At 39.0% G+C, this 22,211-nt stretch overlaps 1 protein-coding gene across 1 annotated transcript in view; it reads left to right on the top strand.

Moving 5' to 3' along the window:
• Positions 1 to 21,245, top strand: part of LOC140141660 (tyrosine kinase receptor Cad96Ca-like) — a 31,781-nt gene extending 10,536 nt beyond the window's left edge. The window contains exons 5-9 of the mRNA XM_072163572.1: positions 16,590 to 16,712; positions 17,348 to 17,459; positions 18,027 to 18,123; positions 19,761 to 19,860; positions 20,187 to 21,245. Coding sequence (XP_072019673.1) covers positions 16,590 to 16,712; positions 17,348 to 17,459; positions 18,027 to 18,123; positions 19,761 to 19,860; positions 20,187 to 20,645 — 891 coding nt within the window. The 3' untranslated portion in view covers positions 20,646 to 21,245. The remainder of the gene's footprint in view (positions 1 to 16,589; positions 16,713 to 17,347; positions 17,460 to 18,026; positions 18,124 to 19,760; positions 19,861 to 20,186) is intronic.
• Positions 21,246 to 22,211: the final 966 nt, after the last annotated feature.

Genomic DNA, 22,211 nt, shown 5'->3' with positions numbered 1-22,211 from the left:
ATTTTTCACTCAGTGTGTGATACAACACATGCTCCATTGTATTTACACAGCCGTGACGTTAGTCACAAGTCACGGCTGTGTCTTTTTTCTTACAGGATCTTCTTTCTTTCTTCTGCCGACCATTACATTTGCTCTAGCATTTACATGCATTCATCGATTTTGACCTAACTTGGTCACTATCATCACTGACCAGGCCCCTACATGTCACATGAATTTCGTGGGGTCAAAGGTCACGTAGGGGTCACAGGGGTCAAAAACGTGATTTCAACTCAAAATGCTACTTCTCCCACAAATTTCATAGGATAGTAACGCCACTTGCACACATGCATTGTTATTACCCAGTGTCTATAAATCATACACGGATTTGAGGTCAAAGGTCATTAAGGAGTCACTTCTGGTAAAAAAACAAATTCCTTCAAAAATGTTTATTAGCTAAGAAAAACATAGGAGAATGACGGTATGTGTACATATGAATTATGCTAACATAATGTATATGTGGTATTTTTTGTTTGAGGTCAAAGGTCATTAAGCGTTCACTTTCGGTATAAAACGAAAAAATGCTACAAAATGCTACTTCTCCCACAAATTCCATAGGAACGTGACGCAACTTGCACACATGTATTGCTTTTACCCAGTGTCTATGAATCATACACAGATTTGAGGTCAAAGGTCATTAAGGGGTCACTTCCGGTATAAAACCAAATTCCTTCAAAAAATTTTATAAGCTAAGAAAAACATAGAAGAGTGACGGTATGTGCACACATGAATTATGTTTACCTTATGTATATGTGGTATTTTTTGTTTGAGGTCAAAGGTCATTAAGGGGTCACTTCCGGTATAAAACGAAAAACATTCAAACATTTTTATTTGATAAGAAAAACATAGGACAGTAACGGTATGTTCACACATGAATTGTGGTTACCCAATTCATATGTGGTATTTTTTATTTGGGGTCAAATGTCATTAAGGGGTCACTTCCGGTCTGAGACGAAAAAAATCAAAATGCCCCTTCTGCCACGAGTAACATAGCCAAGTGGTGCCACGTGCACCCATGCATTGACATTAGCCAATGTCTATGGGCGTTTTCATATATTTTGGGGTCAAAGGTCATTAGGGGTCACAACACGGCTGTGTTCGTGGGTTAGACCACAGCTAAGTCTAGTTGTGCATTTGTGTATGGAGGGCGATTTCTGGAGACCGTGGCACCCAGCCGGAGCTAAGCCCTCAGGTAGAGTCCTAAGCCGCATGTACTAGAAACGCCTATTTACACAGCCGTTGACGTTAGTCACGGCTGTGTCTTTTTTCTTACAGGTTCTTTCTTTCTTTCTTTCTGCCGACCATTACATTTGCTCTAGCACTGACATACTTACACCGATTTTGACCTAACTTGGTCACTATCATCACTGACCATGCCCCTACATGTCACGTGAAATTCGTGGGGTCAAAGGTCACGTAGGGGTCACAGGGGTCAAAAACGTGATTTCAACTCAAAATGCTACTTCTCCCACAAATTACATAGGACAGTAACGCCACTTGCACACATGCACTGTTATTACCCAGTGTTTATAAATCATACACAGATTTGAGGTAAAAGGTCATTAACCCTTACGCTCCTGAATACTACAAAATACTACTTGATATATGCGCTGTTCGTGCATGCATCCCACGTGGTGTGATGACGCAATCGCCCTAAGTGATATATAGGCACGGTTTCGCTGGCCAGCGAAGCCCAAGACCCGTGGCAAAGTGTCGCCGACCGAGTGCTTGGCATGCGAGGGGTCTCGGGTTCGAATCCCACCCAGAGCAAACAACTTCTTTCCTTCTTTTCTCTCTTTATTCTTTCCTTCTTACCCTATCACTCGCCAAAAAGGCCCTAGGCGGTTAGGGTTAGGTTACCACTATCGAAACTCAGTATAGGCTTCCTTAACCCTTACGCTCCTGAATACTACAAAATACTACTTGATATATGCGCTGTTCGTGCATGTATCCCACGTGGTGTGATGACGCAATCGCCCTAAGTGATATATAGGCACGGTTTCGCTGGCCAGCGAAGCCCAAGACCCGTGGCAAAGTGTCGCCGACCGAGTGCTTGGCATGCGAGGGGTCTCGGGTTCGAATCCCACCCAGAGCAAACAACTTCTTTCCTTCTTTTCTCTCTTTATTCTTTCCTTCTTTCCCTTCCTGTCGCCAAAAAGGCCCTAGGCGGTTAGGGTTAAGGGGTCATTTCCGGTATAAAACCAAATTCCTTCAAAAATTTTTATTAGCTACAAAAAACATAGGAGAGGGACAATATGTGCACACGTGAATTATGTTTACCTAATCTATTTGTGGTATTTTTTATTTGGGGTCAAAGGTCATTAAGGGGTCACTTCCGGTATAAAACGAAATACCTTCAAAATGCTACTTCTCCCACAAATTACATAGGACGGTGACACAACTTGCACACATGCATTGCTATTACCCAGTGTCTATGAATCATACACAGATTTGAGGTCAAAGGTCATTAAGGGGTCTCTTCCGGTATAAAACCAAATTCCTTCAAAATTTTTTATTAGCTAAGAAAAACATAGGAGAGTGGCGGTATGTGCACACATGAAGTATGTTTACCTAATGTATATGTGATATTTTTTATTTGGGGTCAAAGGTCATTAAGCGATCACTTCCGGTCCAAGACAAAAACATTCAAAATGTCCCTTCTGTCACAAATAACATGGCAGAGTGATACTATGTGCACACATGCATTGACATAAGGCAATGCCTGTGGGGTTTTCGTAGATTTTGGGGTCAAAGGTCATTAAGGACTCACAACACGGCTGTGTTCGTGGTCTTAGACCACAGCTAAGTCTAGTTCTTCTTCTTCTGTCGACCATTACATTTGCTCTAGCACCGACATGCTTACACCGATTTTGACCTAACTTGGTCACAACCATCACTGACCATGCCCCTATATGTCACATGAAACTCGTGGGGTCAAAGGTCATTAAAGGGTCACTTCCGGTATAAAACGAAATACCTTCAAAATGCTACTTCTCCCACAAATTACATAGGACGTTGACGCAATTTGCACACAGGCATTGCTATTACCCAGTGTCTATGAATCATACAGATTTGAGGTCAAAGGTCATTAAGGGGTCACTTCCGGTATAAAATGTTATAAGCTAAGAAAAAACATAGGAGAGTGACGGTATGTGCACACATGAATTATGTTTACCTTATGTATATGTGGTATTTTTTGTTTGAGGTCAAAGGTCATTAAGGGGTCACTTCCGGTATAAAACGAAAAACCTTCAAAATTTTTTATTTGATAAGAAAAACATAGGACAGTAACGGTATGTTCACATATGAATTGTGGTTACCCAATTCATATGTGGTATTTTTTATTTGGGGTCAAATGTCATTAAGGGGTCACTTCCGGTCTGAGACGAAAAACCTTCAAAATGCCCCTTCTGCCACAAGTAACATAGCAAAGTGGTGCCACGTGCACCCATGCATTGACATTAGCCAATGTCTATGGGCGTTTTCATATATTTTGGGGTCAAAGGTCATTAGGGGTCACAACACGGCTGTGTTCGTGGGTTAGACCACAGCTAAGTCTAGTCTTAATTCAAACTTTTTAGCTTGACAAATCCATTAAATGAGTAATCACGACTTTAGCTTTCGCCATCAGGGCTGATGTCTTGATCACAATGTGAATAGGTCCACTGCTTTTTCCGCGAAACAGCTTGTTGACATTTCCCGGAAGTGAAGATGTTTTTGTTTTGAGCAGTGGATCGTACACGTGATCAAGAGATACGAGACCTTCGTCGCGGTTGATTGCTTTGGCCCCCTTTTTGCGAATGTAGATTGCTTCCCTAATTCTCCTGCTGAAGGCAGGATAATTCACTTCCGGGAAATGTCAACAAGCTCTTTCGCGGGAAAAGCAGTGGACCTATTCACTTGTGATCAAGCCATCAGCCCTGATGGCGAAAGCTAAAGTCGTGAGTACTCATTTAATGGATTTGTCAAGCTAAAAAGTTTGAATTATTTATCTACAATCCTACAAATGCATCTATTTACGCCTATTCTTAATTCCGCATTTTTTCAATGTTAATAGCATTAAATTTGTATCGCCGTCCGGCGGTCCCGTATACTAGAAAACCTGAATTTGTGACATGAAAATAAATGAAAATTAAAAATAGCAATAGGGTATGAGTTTAGATAAACATACGGGATATATATTTGTGTATATTCTCAGTCATCCAGGATATAACGAACCTTTTACCCGACGTCATGATGACAGGATTTTATCAGTCGTTTTTGGGACGCCCTCACGCCCTCTTAAGAGAGGGCCCCTTATTTAGCTTGGAATTAGATTTTGAAACAATTTGTTGGTTTTGCTAGTTTTGCTTTGCATTCAGTGTCTTGTTTAAATAATGCAATTGACTTGGTTTACTAATACGCACTGACTGCAAGCAATATAGTTCTATATATAGCAGGAATTTGCATTTGAAATACGAAACTAATGAAAAAAAAACATACTACAAACACGCAAAATGCCATTGTTGTTGTTGTAACTTAAATCCCTCCTTCCAAGGAGCACCGTATATTTTTGTTTATTTTGACTTATTTTACTATCCCTGTGGCTTATGAGGATATTTACTAGTGCAGTGTTAGTGCACACCTTCAAGGTTTACATATTATCTGACTTTGTCTTGTTCCCCACATAAAGTTGATATACCTGGTTTGAATCAATATTATATTGATTGTGCGCCCTGTGTGGCTGCACTGGTTATGTCCTCATATACTTCTAGTGCCCGTTTCTATTCATCGTTATGTATTCTTCTCCCGTGCATTATTTTCGCGAACTACTTCGCGTGCAGGTTTATATAAACCTGCACGCTAAACAATACATTATCTAAAACCCGCACGCTAAACAATAGATTTTAGATAATACGTGCACGCTCAAATACTAGAAATACTACTTTCACATTACTATATAACTTACTATATATAATATACATTCTGTGGTGTTAAAATAGTTATAGGGTATAGTAGTTTTTCATGCGCACTTTGTAAATCATAGGTTACAAACTGTTCTATTTTGCAACTATCATTGCCATAAATTATGATTAATGAACTCAAATAAATCAAACATCAAATGAGAATAATCGAGCTTCTATTAATTAAAAAGGGCTAAAAACAGGTGGACCATAATTATACAAGATGACACCATTAGAAAATATTCATCATTTTACAAATGAATTACATGTAGGCCTATATCTAAGATAACATAAACACGCCCGGGAAACACACACTAGCGTATAACATCATGATCATGCTTTATAATACTGAACAAATTGAAAAATTCCACTGTCGTGTGTTATAACAATATTAGTAGATTTTAAAGTTCAAATTGTAGAACTATAAAGTCCAGTTGATATTGATATATAAGTTTATTCTCTCATCTCCATTCACCGTATGTAGTGGGACGTCAAAATCGATTGTTTCCAGGTCAGCTGCTTCAGTGCTCTCTGTGTTCGGAACCACGATATTAAATGATCACAACATAAAGTCAATTGGTTACAAACCATGCGTGAATAAGTTACTAAAGTATGACGTATGGCGCAATCGATACCATTGATAGCTAACTTATACAGTGATTGATTTTCTTGACCAGTTACTAGTAAATGATACCTGGTCGATGACCTGACGGTGTTTTTAAAATTTAAGATATTTTACCTAATATTCAAACTAATATAATGAATGCAGCAATTAATATTGCCTATTGTTTTAATACACTCAAAGTATATGACGGATAATGTACTCGTACAAATACATTCGTCAAGATAATCGCACTTGCCATGGAGTTATTGCATTAAGCTCTCGAGCCTATCAGCTCTCGAGCTAAATGCAATAACTCCACGGCGCGTGCGATTATCTTGACTAATGCTTTGCACTCAGTTCATTATCCTTATCTTAAGTTTGGATGATTTATATGTCTTAATGGTAATTTTTGGTCACCAAAGTTATATCAATGTGCAGAGCTAAGCTCCTAGATCAACCTTATCAACTCTGATGTCGGATGATTCTGCATTTTTGGTGAATTTTGTGAATATATTTTTGTGTATGATGCTACATTTTGGCCTATACTGATAACACACAGTTGGAGTGGATATTGATTGTTTTCTACTTGACTGGACTCCCACACACATATGGCTAAACCACAGAGAACCTATTCTTGAGAGGGCACTCTATTCACGTGGTTTCTTTTCCAACGCTAAAAGATCACGAATTTTGGTGGTTTGCAAATGAAAAGTGTCCGCACTATCGATTGATTACGTAACTGTTATGAATAATTTATTAGGTTTTTCAATGCAATCGCCTCGACCCATTAATACATAATTATCTGTATTATCAAAGTACTTGGAATAGCAATCCGGTGAGTTCACTGAACTACGCCCTAATACTGATGGAGTTTTAATGGCGTTAATCCTCTCCATACACAGATGAACAAATACAATAGATGAAGGTCAACACGTATGACCTCCTATGTGACATGTTATATGTGATGTACAAAACCTGAATATCATAAAGATCAGTATTCGTTTGTGCATATGAACTGCACGTTTACGTTGCTAAATATTACTCATTATATATTATGACAAATATTGGTATTATGACAATACGGTATATAAAACGACTAATAGATCCTGCTATCATGGCGCCAGGTCAATGTTCATCATATCCCGTATGTTTCTTAAAATTCACTCATATTTGAGACAAATTGCTGTGCCCATTTTATAGGTGCACAAGTAGATCCGTGTTGTTTTTAATTTTCATTTCTTTTTAATGAAAGAATTAAGGTTTTCCACTGCACGGGGCCACAAGGGTGATACTAATTTTAATGCTATATTTTCAAAACGAATACGTGTTCCCGGTTGGCTCTATAGCGATTTCACAGAAAAGGTATTTCTAGTACAATGCAGCGTCGGACTCTAGCTGAGAGCGTAGCCTAAGTCATTATAGACTACAATAATGGCTCTCCATACACAAATGAACAAACACAAAGGAGGGTAGTCTCCTCCGTGGCCAGCTTGATTTCGATGGAGCGAAACCATATTGGCTGCGGAGGAGGAGACGCATAATTTTGCCATGCAAATGAGCTGAGTGTCGTAGCCCTGGCTAAACTACTATTATATCCTTTTGTTGTGCTCCTATTGATCTATATGGTCATGGCTGCAATGACTGGTATCTCCTATTCAAGAGGAGAGCTGTTGAACATGAATCCTGGTAGAATACGACTACCCAGTGATGTGAATAATACCTTGGTGGGCTTGAATATTTGTTCTGTATGTCCAACTAGAAGAGGATGTAGAGCTGGAAGGGACAAGCAAAGGCCTATTTCAGTCATAGTAAATCAGAGACACACAGAGGTAACTGTTGGTAATCCTAGTTCCCATACAGGGCAGAATCTTGATAACTTATGTGAAATACCTCCCCCCTAATCAGGGACATACAGAAGTAACAGTTGGTAATCACAGTGCCCATACAGGACGGACTTTTGACAATTTACGTGCAATACCTCCTCATAATAAATCAAAACTTAATTTTTGTTGTCTGAATGTACAATCTCTCAGAAACAAAACATCAGAATTTAGTGACCTTGTACTGGAGAACAATCTTGATATTGTTGCAATAACCATCTGGTGATGAGATAGCAATTTCTGAACTCACCCCGACTGGTTATACATTTCAACACATCCCAAGATTAAATAGGCGTGGTGGTGGTGTTGGAATTTTGTACAAATCCAACTTAACTGTAAAAATCAAAAGTGATGTCAATTCTTACTCAACATTTGAATCATGTCATGCAGAAATAAGTAGCAACTCAACATCCGTGCACATTGTAATCATATATCGCCCTGAAAATGATAGTACAGGACGTAGGTGGAATTTTGGGCTATTCCTCAGTGAGTTTGAGAGCCTGATTGATGATTACCTGTTGCAACCATCAGAGTTAATATTTACTGGTGACTTTAACATACATGTTGCACAGTGTCGACTTCCTATACGATAAATATAAATTTAATACTCCGTTGGTGAGCGACGGGCGACTGGTATTTCACCGAACGCAAGAAAAGGAGTTCTATCTGATTGGCTAGCAATCGATCGCTTAGGTCGCTTAGTAGTCAACTACAAACTCAAAACTGAGCATCGTATTCAATTCGATTGAAATCGATATTCTATTATTGCCGTAGATAAAGAGAGTGATAGTGTGTCAATAATGTACATTGTATTGCAGCTGGATTTTACATGCATTCTTTTATATAAATTTTTTCTCAAAGAGTTGAATATGATCAAAATTTTTACTCAGGATTTCAAATTTTTACCCGCAAATTGCAGTTAAACATATCCACAGCAAAATACCGGTCCTCACTAATTAGTGTATTTAATTTCCAGTTAGTGTATTTAAGATAAAACCTGACAACAAATAAAATTTTCTTGCAATAGAAATATCATATGGGATACTGATATGGTAGGCCGCAACCGCCACAACGTGGAGCTGCTACGCGTAGCTGACTTTTTGCTCCGTGGAGCCAAATTGACCAATCATGATCATGTTAGAGTTTTTCATTACTCGGAGGTAAAACTGACCAATTAAGTACGACTTACTCATTACGTGAAGCGAATTTATTCATTAAGAATTTGCCAGACGAGCGTCACGTAGTTGCAAGATATCCTCGGTCACGAAAGTTATGATTCAAAAAGTAGTTTATGAAAAGTACGAACTGACTTATTATTAAGATGGACATGCACTCATAAGAAACTCATACAGTATTGTACATAACTATATAGCTAGGCAGAGTGGTGGTAAACTATGCACACAGTTCTGCGATCTGCAGTGTATCGCCGGGAGCTAATTTGTATAACTTGCGCGGTGTCCCTGCGAATTCGACCTTCAGCAAACTGCAAACCAGTTCGGATTTACTTTATATACTAGTAGTAGGCCATACATACTGTAGTTACTGTCCGTTTTCCTATACACAATACTCAGTGCGCTCACCATTGACGCGTGACCTCTACAAATAGTGTATGTTAGAAGTATAGGCCATTGCCTAGTTGACGTCACTGTGTAAAAAATAACCGGCCAATATTTAAAGTATTCTCTGAAATTCTAGAAAATATAGTTTTGTAACATGTCCTAAATTTTTAGCTAATTTAGGTGTTTGGAAATATTGGTACTTTAGTGTTTTAGGAAGGATATGTAAACGACAGATAACACCAAAAAATATGAAGAAATTATTTCTAAACCGTGTTAAGTCATTAAGCTTCTCATTTTCAAGAACGCTGGTTAACAATAAGCAGACTATTGTCTCATTTCGTAAACAAAAGCCCACAGTATTGTTACCTTGCGTTCGCTTTATAATCGTTCACCCAACTGAAACTATAATACCAGCTCATTGCTCATTGCACATGTAAAACAGACACAAGTGCAGTGTGTATTTAACCAGAGAAGATCTGATGTAACATAGTTGAGCTGTTTTCATTGAGTGTTATCTTGGTTTAATAGCTTTTAATAGGGTTTAAGTCCTTCAAAGGTCGTGGTGAGTTCTACTGTAGACATGACTGCATCATTATTTTAAAGTCAACAACATTCAACAATATGATCACCATGATAGTATGAGAGTATCAGTACCGTGGGTGTCAGTGATCCTGGCCTGACACAGTAGACAAACAAACAAACAAACAAACACGCCACACACATGACACATGCATGCAAGGTAACATTGACTATACACTAATCAAACAATGGTATTGATCCTGTACAACTGGCCGTGGTTTATTTACAATCGATTCATTTAAAATCCCCATAGTAAACATTAATTTTGGCAAGAGTTTTCTCTCTCTGGAACGAGGATGCATCCACTGGCTCCGCGTAATGAAAAGATCTAACATGATTGGTCAATTTAGCTCCGCGAAGCGAAAAGTAAGCTACGCGTAGCAGCTCCACGTTGTGGCGGTTACGGCCAGCCATATATTGATCATGCGAAAATCGTAAAACATAGAATAGAAACAGTGTGGCCGGCTCTCAAAATCTCAAATTGTATGCTTAGCCTGAGTCGCACGGGCTATCTCGAACAAATTCACCATGCGTAGTTGTTGAAAAACGTGAGGATTCATCGTACTATCACGGCAATTTTTAACACGAAGATATAGGGATGATGACTGTGTGTGTTGATGATTTGACTGACAGTGAAGCAAATCGGTTTAAGTCTCTGTTGTCCTCGAATGGTCTTTTTCAGCACATCACAGAGCCCACACATAGACAAGGCCATTGTCTTGATTTGCTTATTACTCGTGAAAATGCACAATTAGTATCCGATATTTATCTTCATTCTGGTTTGTCATGGCATTATGCAATTATGTGTACATTAAATCTTCAAAGACCTCAAGCTCCTACTGTGTCTATCACTACACGTCGTCTCAAAGCAATTGACATCAATGCCTTTCGCACTGACTTAAGTTCGTCCTTAGCTGAGATTGAATTTGCAACTATGGATATTGAATCTTGTGTTGAAAATTATAGTCCTGCCCTTAGTGGCCTCCTGGACAAACATGCCCCATCGCGAACGCGAACTGTTAGGTTGAGACCAAATAGTCCATGGTTTCATGAGGGCATCCGGATAGCGAAACAAAAAAGGAGACGGCTTGAGCGCAAGTAGAGAAGTACAAAGCTTGAAGTTGATTTACAAATGTACTGTGAACAAAAGAACACTGTAAATAAGTTAATTGAACAGGCTAAAATAGAGTACTACTCAGGTCAAATCAATGAGAAAGCATGTGATCAAAAACAGTTCTTTAAGGTTGTAAATGATTTGTTGCAAAAAAGCACAAAACCTGTGCTTCCACAGTGTGAGTCTGATGATGCTCTTGCCGAGCAATTCTCTGAGTTCTTCAGTAAAAAGATAGTGAATATACGTAATACTTTTCCTAGCAAATGTACTGATCCATTTTTATGTGAGAATGAATCAAACACCACTGTTTATCTTACTAGCTTTAAACCTGCCAGTGAAGTTGAAGTGCGGGATATTATTTGTAAGTCACCATGTAAAACCTGTGAGTTGGACCCTGTCCCAACATCACTGGTCAAAGAGTGTATTGATGACTTTGTTCCTCACATTACCAACATCGTAAATAAATCTTTTGCTGAAGGTATTTTTCCAACCACTCTCAAGACTGCATACATTAGACCCCTGTTAAAGAAAACTGGTTTGGACAAGGAAGTCCTAAAAATTATAGGCCTGTAGCTAATCTGGAGTTCTTAGGAAAGACAATCGAGCGTGTTGTATCGGCTAGACTGAGTTTGGTTATAAATGAAAATAATCTTTCCGATGGGTTTCAGAGTGCTTACAGGCCAAAACACAGCATTGAGACCGCTCTATTGCGCGTTGAAAATGATATTTTGGCTGCTATGGATGAGGGAAACGTAACCGCTCTCATCCTTTTTAGATTTAAGCGCGGCATTCGATACCGTGGACCACAACATTTTGCTAAGCAGACTTCGTGATTTTATTGGCTTGAGAGGTAGTGCGCTTGCATGGTGTCAATCATATCTGAGTAACAGACCAGAGTATGTTCGCGTTGGGAACTCCTCCTCCACTCCAGTTGTTCATGATTATGCAGTCCCGCAAGGGTCAGTCATTGGACCCCAATGGTTCACCATTTATACCTATCTAGTTCATAAGATAATCCTCAAATACAAATTACAGTATCATGTACGTCGTATATGCTGACGATACTCAGTTGTACATGTCTTTCAAACCAACCCAAGAATGTGCTGAAATAACGATTGAGTGTATTGAATCATGCATTTGTGAGATCCGTAAGTGGATGCAGGAGAATTGTCTAAAATTGAGCGATGAAAAGACTGAATTTGTTTTAATTGGTTCTCGACAACAGCTGTCAAAAGTTAATGTCCCACATATTACAATAGGAGATTCTGACATCACTCCTTCATTGAGTGCACGTAATCTAGGTGTTATTTTGGACTCGTCAATGTCTCTTAATACTCATGTATCAAGTATTGTACGTTCAGCGTCATTCCATATCAGAAACATTGGTAGAATAAGAAAGTACTTAAGTCCTCATGCTACTGAACAAATTGTTCACAGTTTTGTAACCTCCCGGCTTGATATGGGCAACTCCCTCTTGTTTGGCCTTCCTCAAGATCCGATTGCACGTCTACAGCGTATTCAGAACACTGCTGCGCGTTTGGTCACTTTAACTAGAAAGAGATCTCACATCACTCCAGTTTTAAGAGAGTTACATTGGCTGCCGGTTGGTTACAGAATTGTTTACAAACTGTTGCTCATTGTTTTTAAATCACTAAATGATCTTGCACCAGAATATATCAAATGTCTCCTCCAACCATATAACCCTCCTCGCATGCTCCGTTTTAGTGACAAATCGCTTCTCTGCGAACCCCGTTCAAAACATTCATGGGGGGATAGGGCTTTTTCAATTGCTTCACCACGTCTCTGGAATACTCTGCCAACCCACATTAAACTAAGTACATCTTTAACACAGTTTAAAAGTTCTTTAAAAACTCACTTAATGAAAGAAGCATTTTACTGATGCGCATCACCATATTTTGTTCACCTATTGATTGTAGTTCATGTGTAGATTAAGTTGTAATGTAAATTAATTTTTATTTTGTAGCTTAAGGTTGGTCTGAACCCTGGAATTATGGAAACTTTCGGGCCTCATAACTTCTAAATTGTTGGTCTAAAGTATATAAAAGTATACATATTTAGAATGGCAAAGACTTGATAAGTTCAGCTGTGAGGTCAAATTTGGGCCAAAATGGCACTTTTGGCCCCAAAATCCAAAATAACGGTTTTGGCCCACTTCTTTTGTGCACCATAACAAAAACATTCTTGGGCCAAAATTTTTTTATTAATTTTTAAAAACTAGATCAAAATATCTAGGACCCGTTTTTTCATTTTTTTGAATTTCGACTAACTTTGAGAAATTTGCGCCAAAAATGGTCAAAAAATGTTGATTTTTCAAAAAAATCATAAAAAAGCCCGATTTTGGCACAAATTTCAAATATTTTTGGTGAAATCGGTCAAAATTCAAAAAATGAAAAACGGGTCCTAGATATTTTGATCTAGTTTTTAAAAATTAATAAAATTAAATTTTGGCCCAAGAATTTTTTTGTTACGGTGCACAAAAAGAAGTGGGCCAAAAACCGTTATTTTTGGGATTTTGGGCCAAAAGTGCCATTTTGGCCCAAATTTGACCTCACAGATGAACTTATCCAGTCTTTGCCATTCTAAATATGTATACTTTTATATACTTTAGACAAACAATTTAGAAGTTATGAGGCCCGAAAGTTTCCATAATTCCAGGGTTCAGACCAACCTTAAGTTAATCTATGTATCGCGCCTTGAGCGCCATTGATTTGGTGGAGATGTGCGCATTATAAATTCACATTATTATTATTATTATTATTATTATTATTATTATTATTATTATCTTTCCCTTTTTGCATATTTGGTTCGTATGGATTGTTTTCCAAACAGGTGTATTTATTTCTTATGAATGACTGCATTGGTAAAGAAGAAAAGAATGAAGAATCTAAAGCAAGTGTTATTTTATAGTGACCGTGGTGACTTTTTATTTATCAATACTGAAAAAGATATGAATATAAACATTTAGATTTCGAAACAGCAGTGAAGAGACTTTCTTAGATACAGTTTATGTTAACATCAACAATGGCCTGGGGACGCGATGGAGATCAAACAAAACTAACGCCGATCGAGTAGAGGTCAATAGCCGTAATAGTTTCCAATCATAACGAAGGTGTATGAATTAGGAATATGAAAACACTGTCAAAACAAAATTAAGCTTAATACCAGATTATTTTATGGGCTGACTATTCATTAACTGAACTGACTATTCATGAATGAAAACCTCTAACACGATTGGTCAATTTAGCTCCGCGATTCGAAAAGTAAGTTACGCGTAGAAGCACCACGTTATAAAGGTTCCGGCCAACTCAGACGTATAAGAAAAAAAATATGACTCTCGTCGTAGCCTCAAACGAGGAAAATGCCCATTACAACTTGTGGTCAATTTGGTCCCGGTATTTTGAGCGGATGGGGCAAATTGCCCGCCGTCGACACACCTCTGACTTCAGTGAAGTTCTCGCACATAATTAAAATAAGAAACAGAACCTTATTCACAAACACTGACTTACATTGGACAACCATGTGCTCCAATCATGCCTGAGTTTGGCCCTACCGGTGACATTCGACCCATCATGGTAACCACATGGGGCATAAAAATGGAACCAATCAAATATTTATGAATGGTATGCCTAAACAGCTGTCAGGAAGGTTTTCTGGTCATTTTAAGCAAGAATAATTCGTGCATGGATGAATCTATCTCATGATTTTTATGTACGCATAAAGAAACTGCATGGAAGACCGCATAAATGAAATGACCAGCCTACACACCCTCACCAGGGCCGTTCCGACCATTAGGCCAGGTAAGGCGGTCGCCTAGGGCGTCAAACGCAGAGGGGCGCAAAAAAAAGGGCGAAAAAAGAAAAAATGGGAATGGAGAAAGAAAAGGGAAGAAAAAAATGAGGGCGGATAAAAAGAAAAAATGGGAGGAAAAATAAAAAGGGGGCGAAAAGAGAAACTGAAAACAGGGCGGAAAAGGAAACTTACAGGCATAGGCGTAGATCCGGGAGGGGGGATGGGGATAAACATAATCATCCCCCAATGTTAACGCCTGTATGTGGGTTTCTGACCAAATTAACCTCATATTTGGTCCTTTTAGTCCCCAAAGTGCAACTTTTTGCCCGCTTAGCGCGCATTTATTCCACTTTTGTACCATATTTAATCAGTTTAGATTTGTTCGATAGACATATTCTGTCGCCAAAGGGTGCTAGATTCACTATAATTCAAGAATTGTTTTCCAACCCCATCCCCAATATCAAAAAGAAATCTACTGCTTCAGTGGCGTAACTGGGGGATCAGGGGCAACATGCCCCGGGTACCACCCTTAGGGGCGCCAAATTGGCCAATTCAGCATCGATTCTGCGCCCCTCCAAGCGATGAAAGTCAAACTTTTCGCGCATTTCAGCACAAAATCAATTGAAAGAACATTTTAAGACCGATATTCAACTTCTAGAACTAAAATTAATTAGCCCGCTTGTTTCAAGAAGGGGGGGGGGGCATTATGTATCCTTAGCCCTGGGCGCCACAGCCTGTAGCTACACCACTGCCCGCGTCTAAGATATTCTCAGGTGGGGGTAGGGCGCCAATTTTGTTTCTTACCCCGGGCGCTACCAACCCTAGTCACGCCGCGCCGCTGCACTGCTTACAGGAGTCAAAACAAAGACCGTAGACACATGCTATGCATGATATCATGTGTATTATTCTTAGGGAACGTTCATAAATACTTTGGTAGGGGGGCTGGAAAATTTTGATTTCGGTATGTCAAAACTTATTTGACCCCCCCTGTCTGTATGTTAAACTTTTAGAAACACCCCCCTCTTTATGGACTGAAAACTTTTGACCCCTTTTTGTATACACCCAAACTTTTGGGATAAAAATACAGAAAAGAAGGAACACAGTCGTGGGCAGTAAACAAATAGGTCAAAACTGATGTTTTCAAGGGGGTATCCTGGCCCCTTAATACTTTCTTGGTATGCTTTAGTTGGGCGGCAGGGAGAGGCTTTGCCTAGGGCGGCAAAATCCCTAGAAACGGCCCTGCTCATAACAAAACAAGAGAGAGAAAAAATCAAAACGTTACGACAGGGGTACGAACCTTCATCCTCTGGCACAAAAAGCAAACCGTTCAACCACTAGACCATACGACTTGCTATAAAATACTTTTTAAACATGTTTGTACTTCAGTCAAATGAGGTGATATTACTTTTTATGTTTACTTCAATATTTTGTAAAACAACACATTATTTTACACGAATAAACAAACATCAGTGGACGATTCTGGCGATTATTAATCGATATATGGACAAAACCTACTGTTAATTTTCCTAGTGACACTGGTCACCAATGATCACGCACGATCAGGACACGAGGCCTGTTTGAAAGCAACATTTCAATCTACGACTCAAGTAGTCCACCAATCATTTTCGCTGAAAATTTAATACAAGCTGACGTTAGTTAATGTCAATCATTACAAAGAAGCATACGACCGGCGTTTGCTCAGAGTTGTAGACTAGATATAACCATTTTAGTGATCGTGACAGACATGTTTTCTAATTTTTTAGGCTACGTCGGGCACAATAGACATTCATTTTTCCGCAATAATTCAACTTTTACACCGTACTGTTTACTTTATAATCACGTTTCAAATCTTACCTGTGGGCTCCATACGAGAATTAAGCAAGAAATGACCCGTGTATTCCATTTTTTTAGTTTTTTTCAAAAAAAAAAAACGTATTTGGCGACTTCTTTTCAACATTTCGTTACGTAACAGCAGAGGTCACGCCGGTAAAAATTACCAGATGTGAGCTAAGTTGCCGTCGTACTGCTAGATCACCGTGGTATAATGAATTATTTCTGTTACAGTGTGTCCATCGAGACTTGGCAACTCGCAATATTCTTCTAGGCAATGGTCTTGTGTGCAAAGTCAGCGATTTTGGACTAGCTAGAGATGTGGTAGAAAACAATACGTATGAAATGAAGTCAAAGGTAAGAGTATCTACTTGTATTGCTGGCTGGATTGCAACAGTAATATTGATTGTTTCTTTTCAGCCTGTAAAAATTATCAGCCTAATAGCCCAGGCAGAATATGAAATGACCCTCCACTAATTGTACACAGTATCCATTTCACAAAAGTTGAAAAATTCTCTGATTTTGATCACAATGGTCTCAGAGTGTTCCACTTGCAAAAACAGTGTAAACAAAGCATTGTTTGACATGTCCTAGATGGGTTTTTTACCCTAGGCACTGTTTCACTACTTGGATTTTCGAAGACTTTTGATGTGTTACTGAAAAGAATGGCGATTACATAGATTCTGTTGTGGTGGTTAACTCCTTATTTTACTTTTGACTGAGCTGTAATCAAATACTTAGCTTGTGATTATATGCCCACGTATTTTAAAACAGCCAATCACAGCCAGTCACAAATATGTATTTTTTTGCTGTGAATTGGACTAAGCATTGCTCTTCAACTTGGGAATTACTTTGCTACAATCGAAACATTAGCCTTCCGAATTTGTAATTTTAGAGACATCTATAACAATAGTTATTTAATTTGGCAACAAACGTTCGCTAACTTCGATTACATAGTTATATGTCTTTATAAACAATACTTTTATTTTAAGGGTCGTGTACCGATCCGCTGGATGGCGATAGAATCTCTGTTAGACAACTTCTATTCATCAAAGAGTGATGTGTGGTCGTACGGAATAGTGCTATGGGAATTGGTTACTTTAGGTATGAATTCTATGTGTATTATAATAGTGTTAAATTCTCAAGTGCATACAGAAAATACTTGCCTCTTGCGAATGTAATTAACATGAACAACGACCAGGTTTAAATTCGTCACTATACACAATTCGTAATTCAACACATTCATCTTCCAGCACTATTAAGGTCATCTTTTATTTTTATATTCAATTTCTTGAAGGCGATTACTCATTTACCTTTTCCCATTGGTTTTTTAAACCTTCCTTATAAATTGACCACTTCAAGCTAACCGGTGAGAGTTAAGTGTCTTTTAAACATTATGTTGAATAAAACATACATATCTTGGTGTTTCTTATCCTGTTCTTATCCTAAACCACAAATATGAAAATATAAGGGGCGTACCGGGGCCGCCGAGCCAGGGGGGGGGGGGGGGAAGTATTCAAATCATCCCGTTTGTCCGCAACTAAAATAACTTTATCGGAACAAATGCGCGCAAGTGGGGGGGGAGGGGGGGTACTTAACCCTCCTTCCCCATTCCGTACGCCTCGCAGCTGAAAATATCAGATTAACATTATGTGATCTATTTGATTGCAGGTTCGCATCCTTACCCGGGCTTGTCAGGCCCTCAAGTAATTTCGGAGCTGAAAAAAGGATACAGGCTACCTAAACCAGAACATTGCAGCGACGAAATGTAAGTAGAAACTAGAAGGCTATATATTTGTACACAAATACGGCTATACCCGCATGTTATTGGTGTACACAAACTTACAGTCCTTATTTGCTGAGGACTTAGGTTGCTGTTGTCAGTCTCTTTAATTCACAGTGAAGCTATGCAATTAAACATCTGGGGTCAAAATAGGCAAAAGGCAATTTACAACTTAGGGCCCATATATGTGCCATATATGAGCTCTAGTGCCCGTGTAGTTTTATAGCTAGCCTTGTCAATCTGTTGCCCCTTATTTTAACATTTGGGGCCCTGGGGCCCATAATATATGACATGTGGGGCTCATGTATACTTGTATATATAGAGTACCCCTGGATCTATCAGTGTACCAACTCAGGGCCCTGAGGCTGCTTCATTTAATGAGAAACAGCATGCTTTGTATTTTTACATTTAGGCCCCTGGGGCCCGTGACCTTTGACCTCTGGGGCCAAGATGTGCAGAGGATAAATTTACGGGATAGGGTCCATAAGTGTACCACATATGGGCCCTGGGGCCCTTGTAGTTTCAGCGCTAGCCCTGTCAATCTGTTGCCCTTGTTTTAACATTTGGGGCCCTGGGGCCCAAAATATATGACATATGGGGCTCATGTATACTTGTATATATAGAGTACCCCTGGATCTATCAGTGTACCAACTCAGGGCCCTGAGGCTGCTTCATTTAATGAGAAACAGCATGCTTTGTAATTTTACATTTGGGCCCCTGGGGCCCGTGACCTTTGACCTCTGGGGCCGAGATGTGCAAAGTATAAATCTACGGGGTAGGGCTCATAAGTGTACCACATATGGACCCTGGGGCCCTTGTAGTTTTAGCGCTAGCCCTGTCAATCTGTTGCCCCTTATTTTAACATGTGGGGCCCTGGGGCCCATAATATATGACATATGGGGCTCATGTTTACTTGTATATATAAAGTACCCCTGGGGCTATTAGTGTACCAACTCAGGGCCCTGAGGCTGCTTCATTTGATGAGAAACGGCATACTTTGTATTTTAACATTTGAGTTCTGGGGCCCGTGACCTTTGACCTATGGGGCCAAGATGGGCAAAGGATAAATCTACGGGGTAGGGCCCATAAGTGTTCCACGTATGGGCCCTGTGGCCCTTGTAGTTTTAGCGCTAGCCATGACAGAATGTTGTGTTTGATGGATGAGGAGGAGGAAGAAAAGATGGAGAAGAAACCATAGGATGGCAATATACCCGTTCATGCTTCGCATGCGGGTATAACTGACGCAGCTAATCTGACGCAGGTAATCAAAACAATTCCATTTTGGAACTTTTAGTGGTCTTGAGTGTCTTTTTGGCTATACATGTAGGAGATTAGCTTATCAGAGATGGGGTATAAAACAGTGTTTGGCAGAGGTTAGAGTATGAGTACCTAACTGCTGTCTGAAAACCCCGGATCAGTTATTATTAATAATAATGATTTATTTTGTAAATTGTAGGTCTTCTTTTTGTTTTTTGTTTCGCTTATTTCTTGTTGTTCTGGATTTTGGTTCGTAATGTATGGAAACTTTGCTTACTTTTTTATTTTGTTGTCTGCATTTATTACTTTTCATTTCTTTCTTTAACCATTCGCTACTCGCATATTTTTACGTTTCTTGACAACAGATACGGTATAATGAGCAATTGTTGGGAACTGAATCCGGATGACAGACTTACATTTATGCAAATTCAAAGCAAAGTGGAACATATGCTGGAAGATGCAAAGGTATACTTTAGAGGCTTTCTTTTCATTCTTAACCCCATTAACCTCTGGACAAGGTGTCAATTGCATGACTGCGAAATTATCGACAAATGAATACCCATATTGTTATTTTCGGTTGTATTTTTTGCCACCTGTGACTCATCCATGGACCTAGTTTAGAGTCAAAGCTTGACATTACAAAACGTGCAACGTATGTCTCTTTTAATAAAAATGATCAAACATAATGCATGAAAACAATAACTACAAAGCCATTGATTCAATTTCAACACATACAACTACAGCTTAAAACCAAGACAGCTCCTAGCATGTGTTGCTCCTTTTCCCTTCAGGGCTATCTTGACATGAGCGAATTCAAGGAGAGTGACTATGTGTACCTTCAACCGGGCCAAAACAACCTAGACTCATCGCCAGAACTTGAGCAAGACTCATCTCCGGGACTCGATCAGGACTCACCGCCTGGACTAGAGCATGACTCATCTCCAGGACTTGCGGAAGACCTGGCGCCAGTGTTTGGGCAGCACCCGGGGCCAGGATTTGAGCAAGACTCATCAACAGGACTCAAGCAGGACTCACCGCCAGGAGTAGAGAATGACCCACTACCAGAACTCGAGGAAGACCCAGCGCCAGGATTTGAGGAAGACACGTCACCAGGACTCGAACAGGACTCGTCGCCAAGACTTGAGGAAGACAAGGCGCGAGGATTTGAGCAGCACCTGCCGCCAGGAGTTGAGCAAGACTCATCACCAGGACTCGTGCATAACTCACCACCAGAACTAGAGCATGACTAATTACAGGACATAAAAGTAACTCAATTAATGGGTAGCCTCTGACTATATAATTTATACCTGGAAGATACGTCAGGCGCGTACAATTGTCTTATCCCAGTTGTATCCACCCCTGGGACTGGCATCTTTGTAAACCAAAAGCACCCAAAATGCTGAATTTTTTCCGCTGGAACCATACAATGTATTGGGCCAAATGTGTTTGAAGGGGTAATATTCAACTTTGCCTTCAATGTGAAAATATTGCCCAAAATAGTGTAAAGTTTTAATGATTTAAGCCTAGGCCTATTTGATGTGGGTAACTAGGAAGAAAAGCACAAGTTTTTTGGGGGGGATATGCCCCACCCCCACCCCCATCACCGGCCCCTTGGCGCCACCACTGTCCTTCAATTTCCAAACTGCACAGTAATTTAAAATCTAAATTTAGATTGAAGTGAAAGATGCCATTTACAATATTCTTTCACGAGTGATCGTGCAGTTTGATATGATTAGCATAATAAAAAGAAATGCTTAAAAAATGGATTTTATTTTTTTCTTCAAAATGTAATTATGTTTTAAAAATCAAACTTACAGGAAATATTTTTATTAATTTTATATTTAATTAAAAGGTCAATGTGGGGTTAAATTTATATAGATTATCTGGAATCGTTTGTTTTAAAACTGAGTTTAATAAGTTATCGTGGGAATTTTCAACATGATGATTAATTACCGATTCGCAGATAATCTAGTACTTCTTGGTAGCCAACGTGTTTACTCATGGGTAATGTATCAAACCAATAAGCCACAGATCCCTGGTTCATATCATGGATGAGTAGATTTTTATTTTCATTATCTATATCAATAGCACTTGAATAATTGGTACCGCGTTCGATATAATTAACATGCCCTGGAAAGAAGGAAGAAAAGAAAGAAAGAAAGAAAGAAAGAAAGAAAGAAAGAAAGAAAGAAAGAAAGAAAGAAAGAAAGAAAGAAAGAAAGAAAGAAAGAAAGAAAGAAAGAAAGAAAGAAAGAAAGAAAGAAAGAAAGAAAGAAAGAAAGAAAGAAGAAAGAAAGAAAGAAAGAAAGAAAGAAAGAAAGAAAGAAAGAAAGAAAGAAAGAAAGAAAGAAAGAAAGAAAGAAAGAAAGAAAGAAAGAAAGAAAGAAAGAAAGAAAGAAAGAAAGAAAGAAAGAAAGAGGGAAGGAAGGAAGGATTGAAGGAAGGAAGGAAATATAATAAAATAATATTTGAAGTGTTTGATTTGAATCATTTTCTTAGTATTCACCTTTTCGGTGAGCCCGGGGTGCGGATTATTTTACAGTAGGTCACATTTGAATAGGGAGTTTTTTGTTGTTTTTTTGGTTGATTTGTATGGCGCTTTCAACTACTGAGGTTATTTGCGCCAGTACTCACTCCTTTGTCAAGTTGCACCTGTATAACTCCATTCAGTCACAATACGTATTTTTCTGCTTCACTGCATCTAAGTTATTTCTATCTTCTTTATGCCACGCTCGTTGTATTTCTCCTGCTGTATATGCTCGTACAAAAAATGTAGATTTTTCCTCTGTCTGTGTGGTAAAAACCAAACGGTGTCT

This window comes from Amphiura filiformis, chromosome 19 (genome assembly GCF_039555335.1).
Source record: "Amphiura filiformis chromosome 19, Afil_fr2py, whole genome shotgun sequence".
Taxonomy (NCBI): domain Eukaryota; kingdom Metazoa; phylum Echinodermata; class Ophiuroidea; order Amphilepidida; family Amphiuridae; genus Amphiura; species Amphiura filiformis.
The sequence above is the reverse complement of the archived record's forward strand: the minus strand, read 5'-3'. Positions and strand labels throughout refer to the sequence as shown.